This window comes from Kogia breviceps, chromosome 3 (assembly GCF_026419965.1).
Source record: "Kogia breviceps isolate mKogBre1 chromosome 3, mKogBre1 haplotype 1, whole genome shotgun sequence".
NCBI lineage: Eukaryota > Metazoa > Chordata > Mammalia > Artiodactyla > Physeteridae > Kogia > Kogia breviceps.
The window spans coordinates 149,721,968-149,736,644 of NC_081312.1; the positions used below are offsets into that span (position 1 = coordinate 149,721,968).

At 51.7% G+C, this 14,677-nt stretch overlaps 1 protein-coding gene across 4 annotated transcripts in view; it reads left to right on the forward strand.

Annotated features, from left to right (window-relative positions):
* Nucleotides 1-14,677, forward strand: part of ACAN (aggrecan) — a 60,837-nt gene that overhangs the window by 42,989 nt on the left and 3,171 nt on the right. For 3 of the 4 annotated variants that reach the window (XM_067029869.1, XM_059056473.2, XM_067029870.1), the window contains 4 exons: nt 781-4,077; nt 12,028-12,141; nt 13,897-14,055; nt 14,481-14,563. In XM_067029869.1, coding sequence (XP_066885970.1) covers nt 781-4,077; nt 12,028-12,141; nt 13,897-14,055; nt 14,481-14,563 — 3,653 coding nt within the window. The remainder of the gene's footprint in view (nt 1-780; nt 4,078-12,027; nt 12,142-13,896; nt 14,056-14,480; nt 14,564-14,677) is intronic. The other variant, XM_067029871.1, reaches the window with a different exon arrangement.

The window sequence follows — 14,677 nt, forward strand, 5'->3', positions numbered from 1 at the left end:
ATGCCTGGGACATTAGCCCAAAAATACATGCAAGGTATAATCCCCGCTAGTTATTTTTAAATGCCAAAGGAAACAAGACAGAAAGAAAATAATGTAACCATGATTATTTAGGATGGCGGGGTTTTCTTTTCTGTTCTGTTCTTTTCTTTTTTTATTCCATATTTTCCAAATCCTCTGTAATAGGGCTCTCAGAATTGAAAAAGTTGACGTATTTTTGCAAACATCACCTGGCCCTCTCAGCCTCAGAGGGATGGGTCCCGATGAACAATTCCCACTTTCAAGGAGTATCAGCATGGTAGGGAGAGCTTATTAAAACACATAGTGCCGTGTCCCGCCCCAGAATTCCTAAGTCAGTGGAGCTGGGGTAGGATCTGAGAATTCGCTTTTTTGTCAAGTTCCCAGGTGATGCTGGTGCTGATGGTCTGGAGACCACACTTTACAAATCATGGTTTTAGATAAATGAGGTAATAATGTGGAAGTACTTGAAAGGTGACCTTGACTGTCCTCAGTGGCAGCCAGTCCCCCACATTCTGTGGCTAGTGTGAATGGAGCCCTCTAGGGTCTCACAAGGCATAGCCTGAGGGTGGAGGGGAGTTTTCTGGTCCCCATCCTTCCCAAGAGGCTGTGCGAGGTTCCATTAGCAAATGTCTGGACACATCTCTGAGCTCTTGAGAGAAAAGTTTTACTGTGGAAGGAATGGAGTTCAGCTTCTCTGCATGAGCTTAAAGTGGGGCAGAGTTACTAAATCCACACCTCATCTTTCTTCTTCCTTTCCTCCAGGGGTCCCTCCTACATGGCTTCCCACTAGCACAGCAACAGAGGAGAGCACAGAAGTCCCTTCTGCAACGGAAGTGCCCTCAGCCTCGGAGGAGCCATTGCCCTCAGAAAAGCCGTTGCCCTCAGAAGAACCATTCCCCTCAGAGGAGCCATTCCCCTCAGAGGAACCGTTCCCCTCAGAGAAACCGTTCCCCTCAGAGGAGCTGTTCCCCTCAGAGGAGCCATCCACACTTTCAGCCCCAGTGCCCAGCAGGACTGAGCTGCCAGGCGCTGGGGAGGTATCTGGGATGCCTGAAGTCAGTGGTGACTTCACAGGCAGTGGAGAAATTTCAGGACACCTAGACTCCAGTGGGCAACCCTCAGGGGAGATTGCAGGTGGACTGCCCTCTGAAGACCTTGACTTCAGTGGGCTCACCTCTACAGTGGGCTCAGGCCTGCCTGTGGAAAGCGGACTGGCTTCAGGAGATGAAGATATAATTACATGGACCAGCACTCCTAAAGTTGACAGGTTACCCTCTGGAGGTGAGGTCCCAGAGGGCTCTGTCTCTGGAGTAGGGGACCTCAGTGGACTGCCTTCTGGAGAAGGTCCAGAAGTCTCTGCCTCTGGAGTAGGGGACCTCAGTGGACTTCCTTCCGGAAGAGAGGACCTAGAGACCTCTGTCTCTGGAGTAGAGGACCTCAGTGGACTTCCTTCTGGAGAAGGTCCAGAAGTCTCTGCCTCTGGAGTAGGGGACCTCAGTGGACTCCTTTCTGGAAGAGAGGACCTCAGTGGACTTCCTTCTGGAGAAGGTCCAGAAGTCTCTGCCTCTGGAATAGAGGATCTCAGCAGACTTCCTTCTGGAGAAGGTCCAGAAGCCTCTGCCTCTGGAGTAGAGGACCTCAGTGGACTTCCTTCTGGAAGAGAGGGTCTAGAGACCTCTGCCTCTGGGGTAGGGGACCTCAGTGGGCTTCCTTCTGGAGAAGGTCCAGAAGCCTCTGCCTCTGGAGTAGGGGACATCAGTGGACTTCCTTCTGGAGGAGAGGGTCTAGAGACCTCTGTCTCTGGAGTAGAGGACCTCAGTGGACTTCCTTCCGTAGGTGAGGATCATCTAGAGACCTCTGCTTCTGGAGTAGGGGACCTTAGTGGACTTCCTTCTGGAAGGGAAAGTCTGGAGATCTCTGCTTCTGGAGCTGAGGATCTTAGTGGGTTGACTTCTGGAAAAGAAGACTTGATTGGGTCAGCTTCTGGAGTCTTGGACCTTGGCAGAATACCTTCTGGAACTCTAGGAAGTGGGCAAGCTCCAGAAGCAAGTGGCCTTCCCTCTGGATTTAGTGGTGAGTATTCTGGGGTGGACCTTGGAAGTGGCCCGTCTTCTGGCCTTCCTGACTTCAGTGGACTTCCATCTGGGTTCCCAACTGTCTCCCTAGTGGATACTACATTGGTGGAAGTGGTCACAGCCACCACTGCAGGTGAACTAGAAGGAAGGGGAACCATTGGCATCAGTGGTGCTGGAGAAACATCTGGGCTGCCCTTCAGTGAACTGGACATTAGTGGAGGAGCAAGCGGACTCTCTTCAGGAGCTGAACTCAGTGGCCAGGCATCTGGGTCTCCTGACATCAGTGGGGAAACATCTGGACTCTTTGATGTCAGTGGACAGCCATCAGGGTTTCCTGACATTAGTGGGGGAACATCTGGACTTTTTGAGGTCAGTGGGCAGCCATCAGGGTTTTCTGGGGAAACATCTGGTGTGACTGAGCTTAGTGGACTGTCTTCTGGACAACCGGAAATCAGCGCAGAAGCTTCTGGAGTTCTTTCTGGCATTGGTCCACCATTTGGCATAACCGACCTGAGTGGAGAAACGTCCGGGACCCCTGATCTCAGTGGGCAGCCATCGGGGTTACCAGGGTTCAGTGGGACAACATCCGGAATCCCTGACCTGGTTTCCAGTGCCGTGAGTGGCGGTGGTGAATCTTCTGGCATTACATTCGTGGACACCAGTTTGGTTGAAGTGACCCCAACTACATTTAAAGAAGAAGAAGGTTTAGGGTCCGTGGACCTCAGTGACCTCCCTTCAGGAGAGGCAGGTCTCTCAGGCACATCTGGGATAGTGGATGTCAGTGGACTATCTTCTGGAGTAATTGACTCCAGTGGGTTTACACCCCAGCCTCCAGAATTCAGTGGCCTGCCAAGCAGAGTAGCTGAGGTCAGTGGAGAGCCCTCTGGAGCTGAGAGCGGGAGCAGCCTGCCCTCTGGAGCATATGACGCCCATGGACTTCCATCTGGTTTCTCCACTGTCTCTCTTGTAGACAGAACTTTGGTGGAATCTGTAACCCAGGCTCCAACAGCCCAAGAAGCAGGAGAAGGGCCTTCGGGCATTTTGGAACTTAGTGGTGCCCCTTCTGGAGCACCAGACATGTCTGGAGACCATTCAGGACTTTTGGACCTAAGTGGACTTCAGTCTGGACTGGTAGAGCCCAGTGGAGAGCCATCAAGTACTCCATATTTTAGTGGGGACTTTTCTGGCACCACTGATGTAAGCGGAGAATCCTCTGCACCCACGAGCACCAGTGGGGAGGCCTCAGGACTTCCAGAAGTTACTTTAATCACTTCCGAGTTTGTGGAGGGTGTTACTGAACCAACTGTTTCCCAGGAACTGGGCCAGAGACCCCCTGTAACATACAACCCCCAGCGTTCTGAGTCCAGTGGAGAAGCCTCTGCATCTGGGGATGCACCAAGGTTCCCCGGGTCTGGAGTAGAAGCATCATCAGTCCCAGAATCTAGCAGCGAGACGTCTCCCTATCCTGAGGCTGAGGTGGGAGCATCTGCCGCCCCCGAGGCCAGCAGAGGCGCTTCCAGGTCCCCTGATCTGAGTGGAACCACCTCCGCCTTCCATGAAGCTGATCTGGAGGGAGCCTCAGGCCTGGGAGTGACAGGTAGCACCTCAGCCTTTCAGGAAGGCCCCAGGGAGGGCTTGGCTGCCCCGGAAGTGAGTGGGGAGTCAACCACCACCTATGATGTGGGCACAGAGGCATCAGGCTCACCTTCGGCCACTCCCATGGCTTCTGGAGACAGGACTGAAATCAGCAGAGACCTGTCTGGTCACACCTCGGGGTTGGATGTTGTCATCAGCACCACCATCCCGGAATCCAAGTGGACTCAGCAGACCCAGAACCCTGCAGAGGTGCATCTAGAAATCGAGTCCTCAAGCCCCGTGCACTCAGGAGAAGAGACCCAAACAGCCGAAACACCCACCTCCCCAGCTGATGCTTCCATCCCAACCTCTCCAGGAGGGACAGATGAATCAGAGGCAACCACGGCAGGTATTGTTGGGATTATTTTCCTTTAAATGGGTTTGGGTAGTTCAGACTGTAGCCGTGTAGATTCAAGTTCTGAGCACAGATGAGCTGTGCAGCCTCAAGCAAGTTTCTTAACCTCTCTGAACGTCATCTGTAGAATGGGAATAGTACCAAGGAAGATTAAGCAAGATATAAATATGTAGAGAACAAGCATCATACTTTGCACACAGTGCACACTTGTTGTAGATTCGTGATTATTGTTGTTACAGTGGAGTTACATGACACAAACATTTATACGTGAATTCGACTGTCTGTACTTGGCACGGGAAGTACTATTTAGATAGTGCTGGAAATTCTGCTCACGCCCCTTTCCCATGGAGTGAGCGTGAGATGAGAGAATGAATCTGCTGAGGACATTTATGCCCCAGTATATGCTTTGTGCAGGGTGAAAGCCTGCACAGTTCAAGGAACTATGAAGCGTCATTTTGGCTGTGTCCCACCTTTAGACCCTGCCTCCCCACCCTCACCCTGTGCAGGTGAATCCTCTGTACTATAGTGATGGCCTCACCTTGACACAAACCTGGCACTGGGCACCAGAGGCTGATGATTTTCCTTTGCTTTTTGCGTTGGGAATCCCTTGCCTCCCCCTGTGTACTGAGAGACCTTCCCCAGTCAGAGAGCCCCCAACCGCTCCCAGATACTGGGGATCAGGAAGGACAGAGTCCTCAGAAGCGTGCTGACCCAGAGCCAGCCCTGTGGGCTTCTGGGGCCTCAGGCCCCACCCTCGAGGTCGTAGAGGCTGCACTGTACCCCAGGCAGCTACATTCTTGATGCTCAGCCTCTCCCCGGGGGTTGCAGACCCCACCACCTGTGCCAAGGAGCCCTGCGGTGCTGGGACCTGCCCGGAGACGGAGGGACACATCATATGCCTGTGCCCCCCTGGCCACACCGGCAAGCACTGCGACATAGGTGAGAGCCTCATTGGCCATGGGGGGTGCAGGCAGAGGGGTTGGGAGGCGGCAACCAAGGTCAGTTGGGGCTCAGGCTTCTCACGCTGGGAAGGAGAGTACACAGTGACGTGCTGGGCAGCAGTCACAGGGTAAACACGGCACGTCTTTCTAGAGCATCTGGTCTACATGGAGGTTTAGGAGAAAAGAGTCAAGTAATTAAACTGAGAAGTAGTTCTTTTTTTTGTCGAGCCAATGATTGTTTTATGAGTAGAATGCAAAACGTGCTGGAATTCTGAAGATAAAACTTGAGACTTCAAAGAAACGTTGACCTAGGGTGTGTGTTGAGACCCCGTCATGCCCCACAGCTCCTGGGAGGGAATCTCCATGGAGGCTGCCTTGCATCATGCAGAGTGGAGCCCTCCAGGAAAGCCCCTATGGTCCCCTCCATGCTTGCGTCTGGGCGGCGTTTGGGTCCCCTTCTTGCCCTGAAGGAGATGACACAGACAGAGCTTGTCACTCCCAGCTCCAGGATTTATGGCTGCAGGTCAGCTGTGACCCAGCAGTGCCCCATCCCTGGGCACCCACCACCTTGGGGCCCCTGTTTGCCCAAGCAGATTGTGGCATGAGTGAGGAGCCTGGGGGATCCTCTGATTGGAGGTGGCCCTGAAAACAAGATGATTAGAATCTACCTGTCGCTCCCTGAACACCGTGAGGCCTGTGGCCATGAGGACATTTCAGCACATTAACATCACCACCCTTGAGAAAAGAAACGCCCAGTCCCCTCCAAGCTCAGATTCTTGGGTTAGCTCTCTGCGCTGCTCCCAGGCCCTTAGCCCCGCCCTGTCTGAAGTCAGGCATCAGAGACCCAAGGCCTTCCCTAAAAGGGCTTCATACCTAGGACACATGCAAAATACCTTTACATCATACACAAAGAAGCATTCTGTGTTTGTAGACATTAATATATATGCAAAATAACACCTCATAATACATTACATACTCATAATATAAAGATGCTGTATCCTTGGCACTTAGACAGGAAATATGTATGTTTATATAAACAGGCACTAAGGTGAATACCTATTCACTCTCTCCCGATTTGGGGTCAGCCTCTGCCCACGTGTGCGGGGTCGTAACTGAGAACGCTATGGGCCTCCGTGGCCAGAGAAGGTAGGCTCTCCTTGGAAGGTCCTGGCCTTTCTACCGAGGGGACCCACTGAGCCACAGTGACCCCAGGGGCTATAGACATACTCCTCTGTCATCCACCCCCAAGGGGAAGGCAGAGCGCTGCCTCTGTCCTGGGAGAGCCCGCCCCTGATGAAAACTTGGGGACACCTTGTGCGCTTTCCAGCACACAAAGTCTTCTGTTGGCAGTGGGCGTGGCTCTGTCTGTCCCGTGAGCAGTGCCCCTGGGGGTCATCGTGCCAGGTGTGCAGACACACACACACACACACACACACACACCCGTCTGGGTGTGCAGGTGGAGAGCAGCAGGGGGCCCATCTTGGGTGAAGTGTTGTGGAGCTCAGCTCTGTCGGCCAGCTCAGCCTGGGTCAGCGAGGAACAGACTCAGAGCCCGACAGGACTTCCGGGGTGGGGGCAGCCGCCAGGACCAGAACCCCCTTGCCCTCTTTTGGTATCTTCCGACACCTCTCTCCATTCTTAGCAACTGCTTCCCCAACCTGATGCTTGAAGCAAAACTGTGACACTGGTATCAGAAGTCACACAGCAAGGCTCATGTCCTGGCACCTCTGAAATTAGAAGTAGGTGACAATGGCCCTTAACTAATCTGCTATAAGGACAGCTTTTCTCTAATGGTGTATATTTCCAAAGGGCTTTCTTTCCCACAATTTCTTCCTAGGCAGCTCTGAGAGCTTGGTAATCATCCCCATTTGAAACTGCAGCACAGAGAGGTTAAGTGATTTGCCTAACTTCAATGAGCAAGTCCAATCAAGAATTGAGGTATTCGCTGTTGAACACACTCGGTTAAATAAGAAGACTTCTCTTGAACATAACAACCGGTTGTCGGTCTTAGAGCTAGAAGCCAGACTTCAGGGGAACCAGAATGAAGAACAGCTGTAGAATTGGAGTTGGTCCAGCTAGACACAGACAAGCCCTGACTACCTCATTTGTAAATAGGGTCAAAGGTAGTGGTTCTCAGCTTCAAAAAAATTCTGATCCTTGGGTCCCACCCCCACAGATTCTGATTGGAGTGGTTCTGTGGCCTTGGCACTGGGTCCCGCTCCCACAGATTCTGATTGGAATGGTCCTGTGGCCTTGGCACTGGGGTTTTTTAAACTCCCAAGTGACTCCAGTGTGCAGGCAGAGCTGAGAAACAATGCTATGAGGATTAAGATCATCTGTGTACATCTGACCAGTTCCCCTTCCCCATCTCTCAAGCCACTGATTACAAAAAGCTTTGTCATCTCTAAAGGGCAAGTGGTAAGAGTCATCCACATGCAAAATCTGGGGTCTCATTGTCCATGACTCTACCCCTGGGGTCCCAAGTCACTCCTGTTCAATTCAAGCTCAAGATCTGGTGCTTCCAAAAGGACTGCAGAAGGTGTCCAGTATCCACAGATCACCCACCTGTCATCTGGCTCTAGAACTGGGAACCACAGGTTGTTAAAAGACCGTAGAGATCAGTGTCATCTTGTTTAGTCAGCGTTGCACAAATAAGTTCTTGATAAATTATTAATCTCTACTCTTTACATCAAAATAAATATGTTTAATGAATACTTAGATTCTTTAGCAATCAAAAGCAGGACTGGGGACTTCCCTGGCTGTCCAGTGGTTAAGACTCTGCGCTTCCCACTGCAGGGGGTGCAGGTTTGGTCCCTGGTCGGGGAACTAAGATTCCGCATGCATAGCAACGTGGCCAAAAAAAAAATGCAGGACTATCCTATTCGAATCCACTTAAAAAGCAGAAGCATCCTCCCCACCTCCACTGCTAATGCAGTATTTCCTGTGGGGATTAGATTTCTGATCCCGAGGCTTCAATCCTGGCTGCTCCTTAGAATCACCTGGGATGCTTTTTAAAAGCACCATACCTGGGCCCCGCCCTGAGCTATTCTCATTCACTTGGTCTGGGGGGGGGGGCTCTGGTGCTGGTGGTAATTTTTTTTAATCTAAAGATTAACTACCACAGTGATTCTAATGGGCAGCTAAATTTGAGAAATCAGATCTCATGTCCAATTTGCCAGGAATCACTGGCATTGCCTGCATTTCTCTAAACTCCTTGGTTAGAAGGGCATGAACTTAAAATTTAATCAGCCTCTTTTCTGTTTAACTGACATCTTTTACTTTGTGGACTTGGGGTTCTGATCTATGACCTGACCCTGTCTTTCCCCCTAGTGGGGTGATGTTTGAATTCCAGTGACACCTTATCCCTGGGAGGTGGGGGGAAGTGCTTTCCAAGCAAGTGAAAATACAGGGTTACAGGTGAAAATACAAATTACACCTTCTTGACTTGACTTAACCAAGAAGTCCATGGGCAGATTTTAACAGGCAACTAATTGAATTTAGCAGGATATTAAAGTTACATTCAAGATCAAAGTTTAAAAATATAAACAACTTGATAGTATAAATAACTATAACATACTTTCAATCTAATCATGTTTGTTTTTAAAGCAAATTGGAACTGATAAATATGCTCTTGTAATCCTTCTGTCGATTGTGATACACCAGAAAGTGAGTGTATGTATTCAATTCTGTTCATCCTGATTGATCCTAGGTCTTTGAAGGGTGAAGAGCATCTATTGAGCTAAGAAATTGTCTCTGTGCTTCTTGAGGAGAATTTCCCCCTATCCTTGTCCAAGAAAGTCATGTCCAGGGTCACCGCATACAGCTGCACAGGTTGTACACTGAACAACTTGAGGGGTACCATTCATACCATGCTATTTACGAGTGGCAACCCCTTTGTTTGGGTATCACTTGAGTAAAAGTGCCTGCTGTCACTTCATTCAAACGTTTCTATGAACAAAATAAGCTCTAACTTGGAAATCCTGGGCTCTGATCCAGGCAACAGCTGGGCAAGACCCCTTCAGGGTAGAGACCTGTGGTCTCCAACTCAGACGCCAAAGTGATTATTTGCAAGTATCTTTATTTCCCTCACCTTTACCAGGGTTCTCAGTTGTTTTCTCCCTTAAGTTAGAGATATCACTAGAGGGCCTTGTTCAGGAACAAACCATCCCTTTTGGTTAGAGTAGAGAGAAGAGGACTCAAAGTCCCTGCTTAGTGATGACCGGTGAGCCCTTGGCTGGGGCAGCAGAAATGGTCATGAGATGCTGAGATCCAGGCCTCCAGTGTCTCTCTCTCTCTCTTTCTCTCTCTCCATGTGGAACAGAGGCCCAACTTTCATCCTCATGGTCTAATTGTCTCCTCCATCTTCTCCAATCTGTCTCCCCCACTTACCAGCATGGGCAGGTCACTTCATTTGTTTTCTTATCTGTAAAATGGCCCAGTGACGTCCATGCCATAGGGCCGCTGGGAGGATAAGCGTGTGTGAGACATAGTGTCTGGCTCAGAGAAGATTTGGGGGAGATATTGGCTCCCTCTCTTTCCTCTCTACTTTCATACAGTATGCCCATTGCCCAAAGCCCTTCCTGTCCTCCATCTGCTGTCACCTTGTCTGGGGCACCTAAAGTACAGCAGGGCCCAGCCCAACTCTTCTCATGGTTCCAGAAGACAAGCAATGTTCCAATTGCCTTCACAGAAAGAGGTGGGCAAATCAGGGCCAGAGTGGCTCTCCAAGCCAGTGGAAGGGGAGAGGATGCACCACAAGCCTGAGAAGGCCCCATACAGGATGCTCAGCCCTCTCCCTACTGCTGAAGGCCTCTCTAAGCTGCCCCAGTGCCACTCACAGGCTCTCTGGTCTTCAGGATTATGGCCCTTCCTTTCCTCCTCATCTGTGAATCCAGGGCCCTGCATAAAACAGCTTCTGAGCCCAGGAACCTGGTTCCTTGAGTTTCAGTCCCTGCAGCCTTCTCAGATCCTGTGCCCTGGCCAAACACCGAAGGAAAACTGTCCTAGACCTCAGGCCGCCTTGTGGGGGCGAGTGATGTGAAATAAGCTTCTGGGACCGCTGGAAGCTACCTGGCCTGACCTCCCTCGGGGCCTCCGCACTCCCGCCCTTCCCCGCATGGGTTGGCCAGAAGCCCCAGTGTTGATGTCTGGCTCTTCTCCCCACGGGCCACTCCTGTCCCCTGCTCTGTACAACTGCTTTAGCGCCTACATTTGCTTAATACCCCCTTGCCCAGTGCTTCCCATCTTCCATAATGACGCTAATGGACGAAAGACAACAGTAGCTTTTCTGAAGCAGGAGAACCTCCCCCAGCTTCCGCCCACCGGCCTGACCTATTGCTGCTGCTGCTGCTGCTGGGAATCCTGGTGCATGCTGGGAATCCAAGTGCATGCTGGGATTTCAGTCCGTTCCTCCATGCATTTTGGTTTTGCTTGGAACAGTTTCAAACTTGGAACTGTTGGTTTCTAGCCCATGGTGTACACTCCCTGAAATAAAGTCAAGAACTTCATGGGAAGAGAGACATACCTGAGGACTTGAGATTTTCAGGCCTCGCATTGCACAAACCCAGCTCTGGTCTAAATGACATCGGCTATGCACTAGTGAAAAGGAACCAGAAGAAAGTGCTTTTATCTTCTTATCAGAGGACTGACTTTAAGATCTAGTCTGTGCTTATGAGAGGTAAGAACTAAGTCCTGGAACATATTTAGGGAGCTGCCTACGTGGAGACCACCCACAGACATGCCAGGTCCTGAAGGTTGTATGAACATAGCTGTACATATCATGCTGCCCCCATAAGCCAGTGGAACCCTTTCATTCCAGAATTTTATTAATCCCCTAGGAAGAGGAGCTTCACAATACCTTTTATCATGTTCCCAGAGGAAGTAACCCAGCCAGTGTTTTTGGAGAACAAATACAAAGAGAATAGAAGGATCCTCTAGGTCTCTGGCCTCTCTGAAAGTGCAGAAAGACCAGATTAAGAGTTTCAATTCTCACCTTGGCTAATGGATGAAAATTTGAGGCAATGGCCAATGACTTACCAATGTAAGTCCCACAAAGAAGTTGGATCACAAAGAACATCCTGGACCAGAAGAACAGAAGGAAAGAAGAGTCTTCTGGGGAACAGAGGCTGATGGGGACCTGCCAGTATCCCAGGCTGGTGCTGGTGGGTGGCCACTTACTAAGTGCCTCACTGGCTTCAAACACTGGTCTCCCACTGGCCAGGATGCAGCCCTTCTAGAAATCATGACTCATTGGAGATGTCCATGTTCTGAGGCCTTAAACTGGAAGGAGATTACATGGGGAAATATTAGGCTGGGTTTCTGTCCCTTCCCCCAAGATAACAATGTTGGCTTCATCTTTATAAGATACTCTAGAATCTTATTTACTGAAGACAAAGAAGGTGTCTGCAACCAAAAAAAAAAAAAAAAAAAATCTAACAAGTCTCATGCGGATATCCCACACTGCCATTTTCTCATGATCCTATAGTCTGTGAACCACTTCTAGCTTGTTTGTTCTAGTACTGCACGGCCTTGTCCTCTTTCCTTGGTTCATAACTACAGAAGAAGCTAGGAAAAGAAAGAGCTCTAACCAAGCTTCAAGAACTGGAATTCCAGTGTCCTTGCTCACCACCATGCTTGAGAGCCAATTCAGACCTCAAGGCCTCTTGAAATATTCACAAGAGAAGACGTCCTGGAGGAACTCCAAGCTCACTCTCACAGTAGGCATTTGCCCTCAGAAGCAGCAGATCCCTTCACCCACTGGGAAACCTGGCTCCAATGCTCCAAGCTTGCCCATCCAGAACCACACACATCCAAGAAAACCCTTGTTGGATCTTTGGCTCAGCACTCCAAAATGGTGGCGGCAGCAGCAGCAGCAGCAACAATTCTTAGGAAATCCGGGGCTCTGGAGAGCAGCAGGGCTGGCCACCCATAAAGAAGCTGCCATGCAATTGTGAAGCTGCAGTTGCCAGCAGGAGTCCTAATGGTGGCCCTTGGTTTCTTGCAGACATTGACGAGTGCCTCTCAAGCCCTTGTCTGAATGGAGCCACCTGCGTGGACGCCATCGACTCTTTCACATGCTTATGCCTTCCCAGCTACCAAGGGGACCTGTGTGAGATCGGTACGACCGTCTCGGCTTCAGCTAATGTTACTAACTGCTGCACCCCCTCTTCCTCCCTCATCCTTCCTTGCTAACCACAGGTTCTAGGCCCTGTGGGGCCCCCAAGATCCATCCAGACAGCCACTTCAGGGGCCACAAGTGAGAAGTCGGCCCCACTCATTCTCACTCCTTCTCTTGCTGTTCCCTGCGGAAACCCTCCTCTGGGGCATTGGCTGATCTGACTGCAGAAGAGACATGCAGGCCGGGCCAGCCTGCACTTTGGAAGGTGGGGCTCTGGTGGACCTTTCAAACACTAACCTGCTCCAGGGCTTCCAGATGCCACCAGCAAAGTTGGTGCATGCATCAGACTAAGAAGACAGAGCCAATTCCATGGATTTGTCTTGAAGGACACTATGGGTGGGAGTCATTGGTTCTTGCTCCGGATGAGAGCCCCGGATCTTCCCAGCATGGCCATGGGCATGTGTCTGCCTGCCGTATTGCCCACGGGACCTCTGTGGCCCCACCATGGCCTTGGGAGCCACCGTGCCACACTGGTCAAGCTGCCTTCCTCTTCTTCTCTGGCAAGAGCTATGGTCTGTCTGTCTGAGAGCTCCCGTGTCACCAGCATGCTCAAGTCACGCGTGCACAAGGACAGCTGTATGTCACCTTGTCCTCATTGCCACCGTGACAGCTGCCACGTCAGTGCCACTCCGGTCCACACTTCCTTGCTCCCTTCCTTGTGCAAGGCAAAAGGCTGGCCAGAGAGAACAGAGCCTCGCTGCAAGGGCTCTGAGCTTCCTTTCTTGGGCCTTGCCAACCCCTCAGTTTCTGCACCTGGGCCAGGCCCTGCCAAGGGGAGCTGTGGGCCAGGAACTTCCTGAGGCCAGACTGAGCCCTCTCACCTTCAGTGTTTCCTAGTCTCCCCATCTCAGGACCACCCGAGCTCAGAAAGGGGGAGATGGAGCTTGCAGTTGCTAGTAGCAATGGTCCGTGCAGAACTGGAAGTGTTTAGGGGCTCAAAACCATTTTCAATGAACTCTCAATTTAGACATCCCAGAAACTTCCAGACAGCAACTGAAACTCCTAATCAGAGTGGGAAGGTAGTTTTGGATTGCATGTTCCTTGGAGGCACTGCCAAGGTTACAGACTGGTGGAGGAACTTCTGGAAGAAAAGACTTGGCCTGGACCCTCCTTCCCTGCAGCCTCCCATTCTCCACCTTCACCCCAAGACTCCAAGAAATTGGTGCATGGGGTCTTGTCTGGGGTGGGAGTGGAGAGTTACAAGGATTTCCTCCCCAGGGTGCCAGAATATTTGCCACAGGGAGAAGGCCATTTCATGCTCCCAGCACTGCCTGCTGCTGCCCCCTTCACACACTTCCCCGCAGCTCCCTTTCTCCCTGGAGCCCCTCAGAGCCTCTGAGCCATGTTTTTCCTTAGCCTCAACACCTCCTACCTTCCCACCTTTTTTACCTGGCTGCTGAGCTCTGCCAGCCCTGCAGAGCAGACTTCGACAGGAGAAAAGCTTTGGGGGTGGGAGGCAATATCAGGAAAAGAAAGGGTCCCTGGCATTTCCCAGAGGCTCCTGGGGGAGGAGGGGGCAGGGCCAGGCCTCTTGGCTTCCAACTTGAGCCCCGATCCAGTCAGGCCTCTCCCTTCCTTTGGGGAGTGACACGGAAGGCAGGGTGAACGCAGGAATCCCTGCCCTGAGACGGGCAGCAGACACCATCCCCAGTCAGCCCCCAGGCCCTCTCCTCAAGCCCCTGACCTGTGTTGCAGACCAGAAGCTGTGTGAGAAGGGCTGGACCAAGTTCCAGGGCCACTGTTACCGCCACTTCCCCGACCGGGCGACCTGGGTGGACGCCGAGGGCCAGTGCCGGAAGCAGCAGTCTCACCTGAGCAGCATCGTCACCCCTGAGGAGCAGGAGTTTGTCAACAGTGAGTGCGGCCGGGCCTCAGGGGCCCAAGCGGAGAATGGTCACATGGGCGAAGGATCTCCCTTGACAGCACTCAGCGGACTTGGGCCCAGTGAGGCGGCAGGGGTCGGGGGGCAGGGAGGGAGGGAAGGGCATTTCCGCAGCTTGAGGGGCCACCGGCTCTGGCTGCACCCAGGACAGCCCACTGTCTGTCAGGGTCAGCCCTGGATTAACCCCGAGGCTGTTACCAGTCCATGTCAGCTTAGGGAGATGGTCCAAATGCACTCCAAACATGCAGGTGCTAAGACCCTTGTCAGGACCCTGGAGGCAGGTGTCACGCTCCTAGGAGCCCACCCAGCTCCTGCCACCCCTCCATCCCCTCTGTCTCTACGAGCTCAAGTTTCTCAGACACCTTCAGGGCGCCCCATACCCACGTCCTCTCTCCAGACAATGCTCAGGACTATCAGTGGATCGGCCTGAATGACAAGACCATCGAAGGAGACTTCCGCTGGTCAGATGGACACTCCTTGGTGAGTTCTGCTGGGGGCACACGGGATAGTTGACGGCCCAGAGGAGATGAATAAAGACCCCCAGAGAGAGACACATTCAAATCACATGCAAACATTCACTGAGCAGCTGCTGGA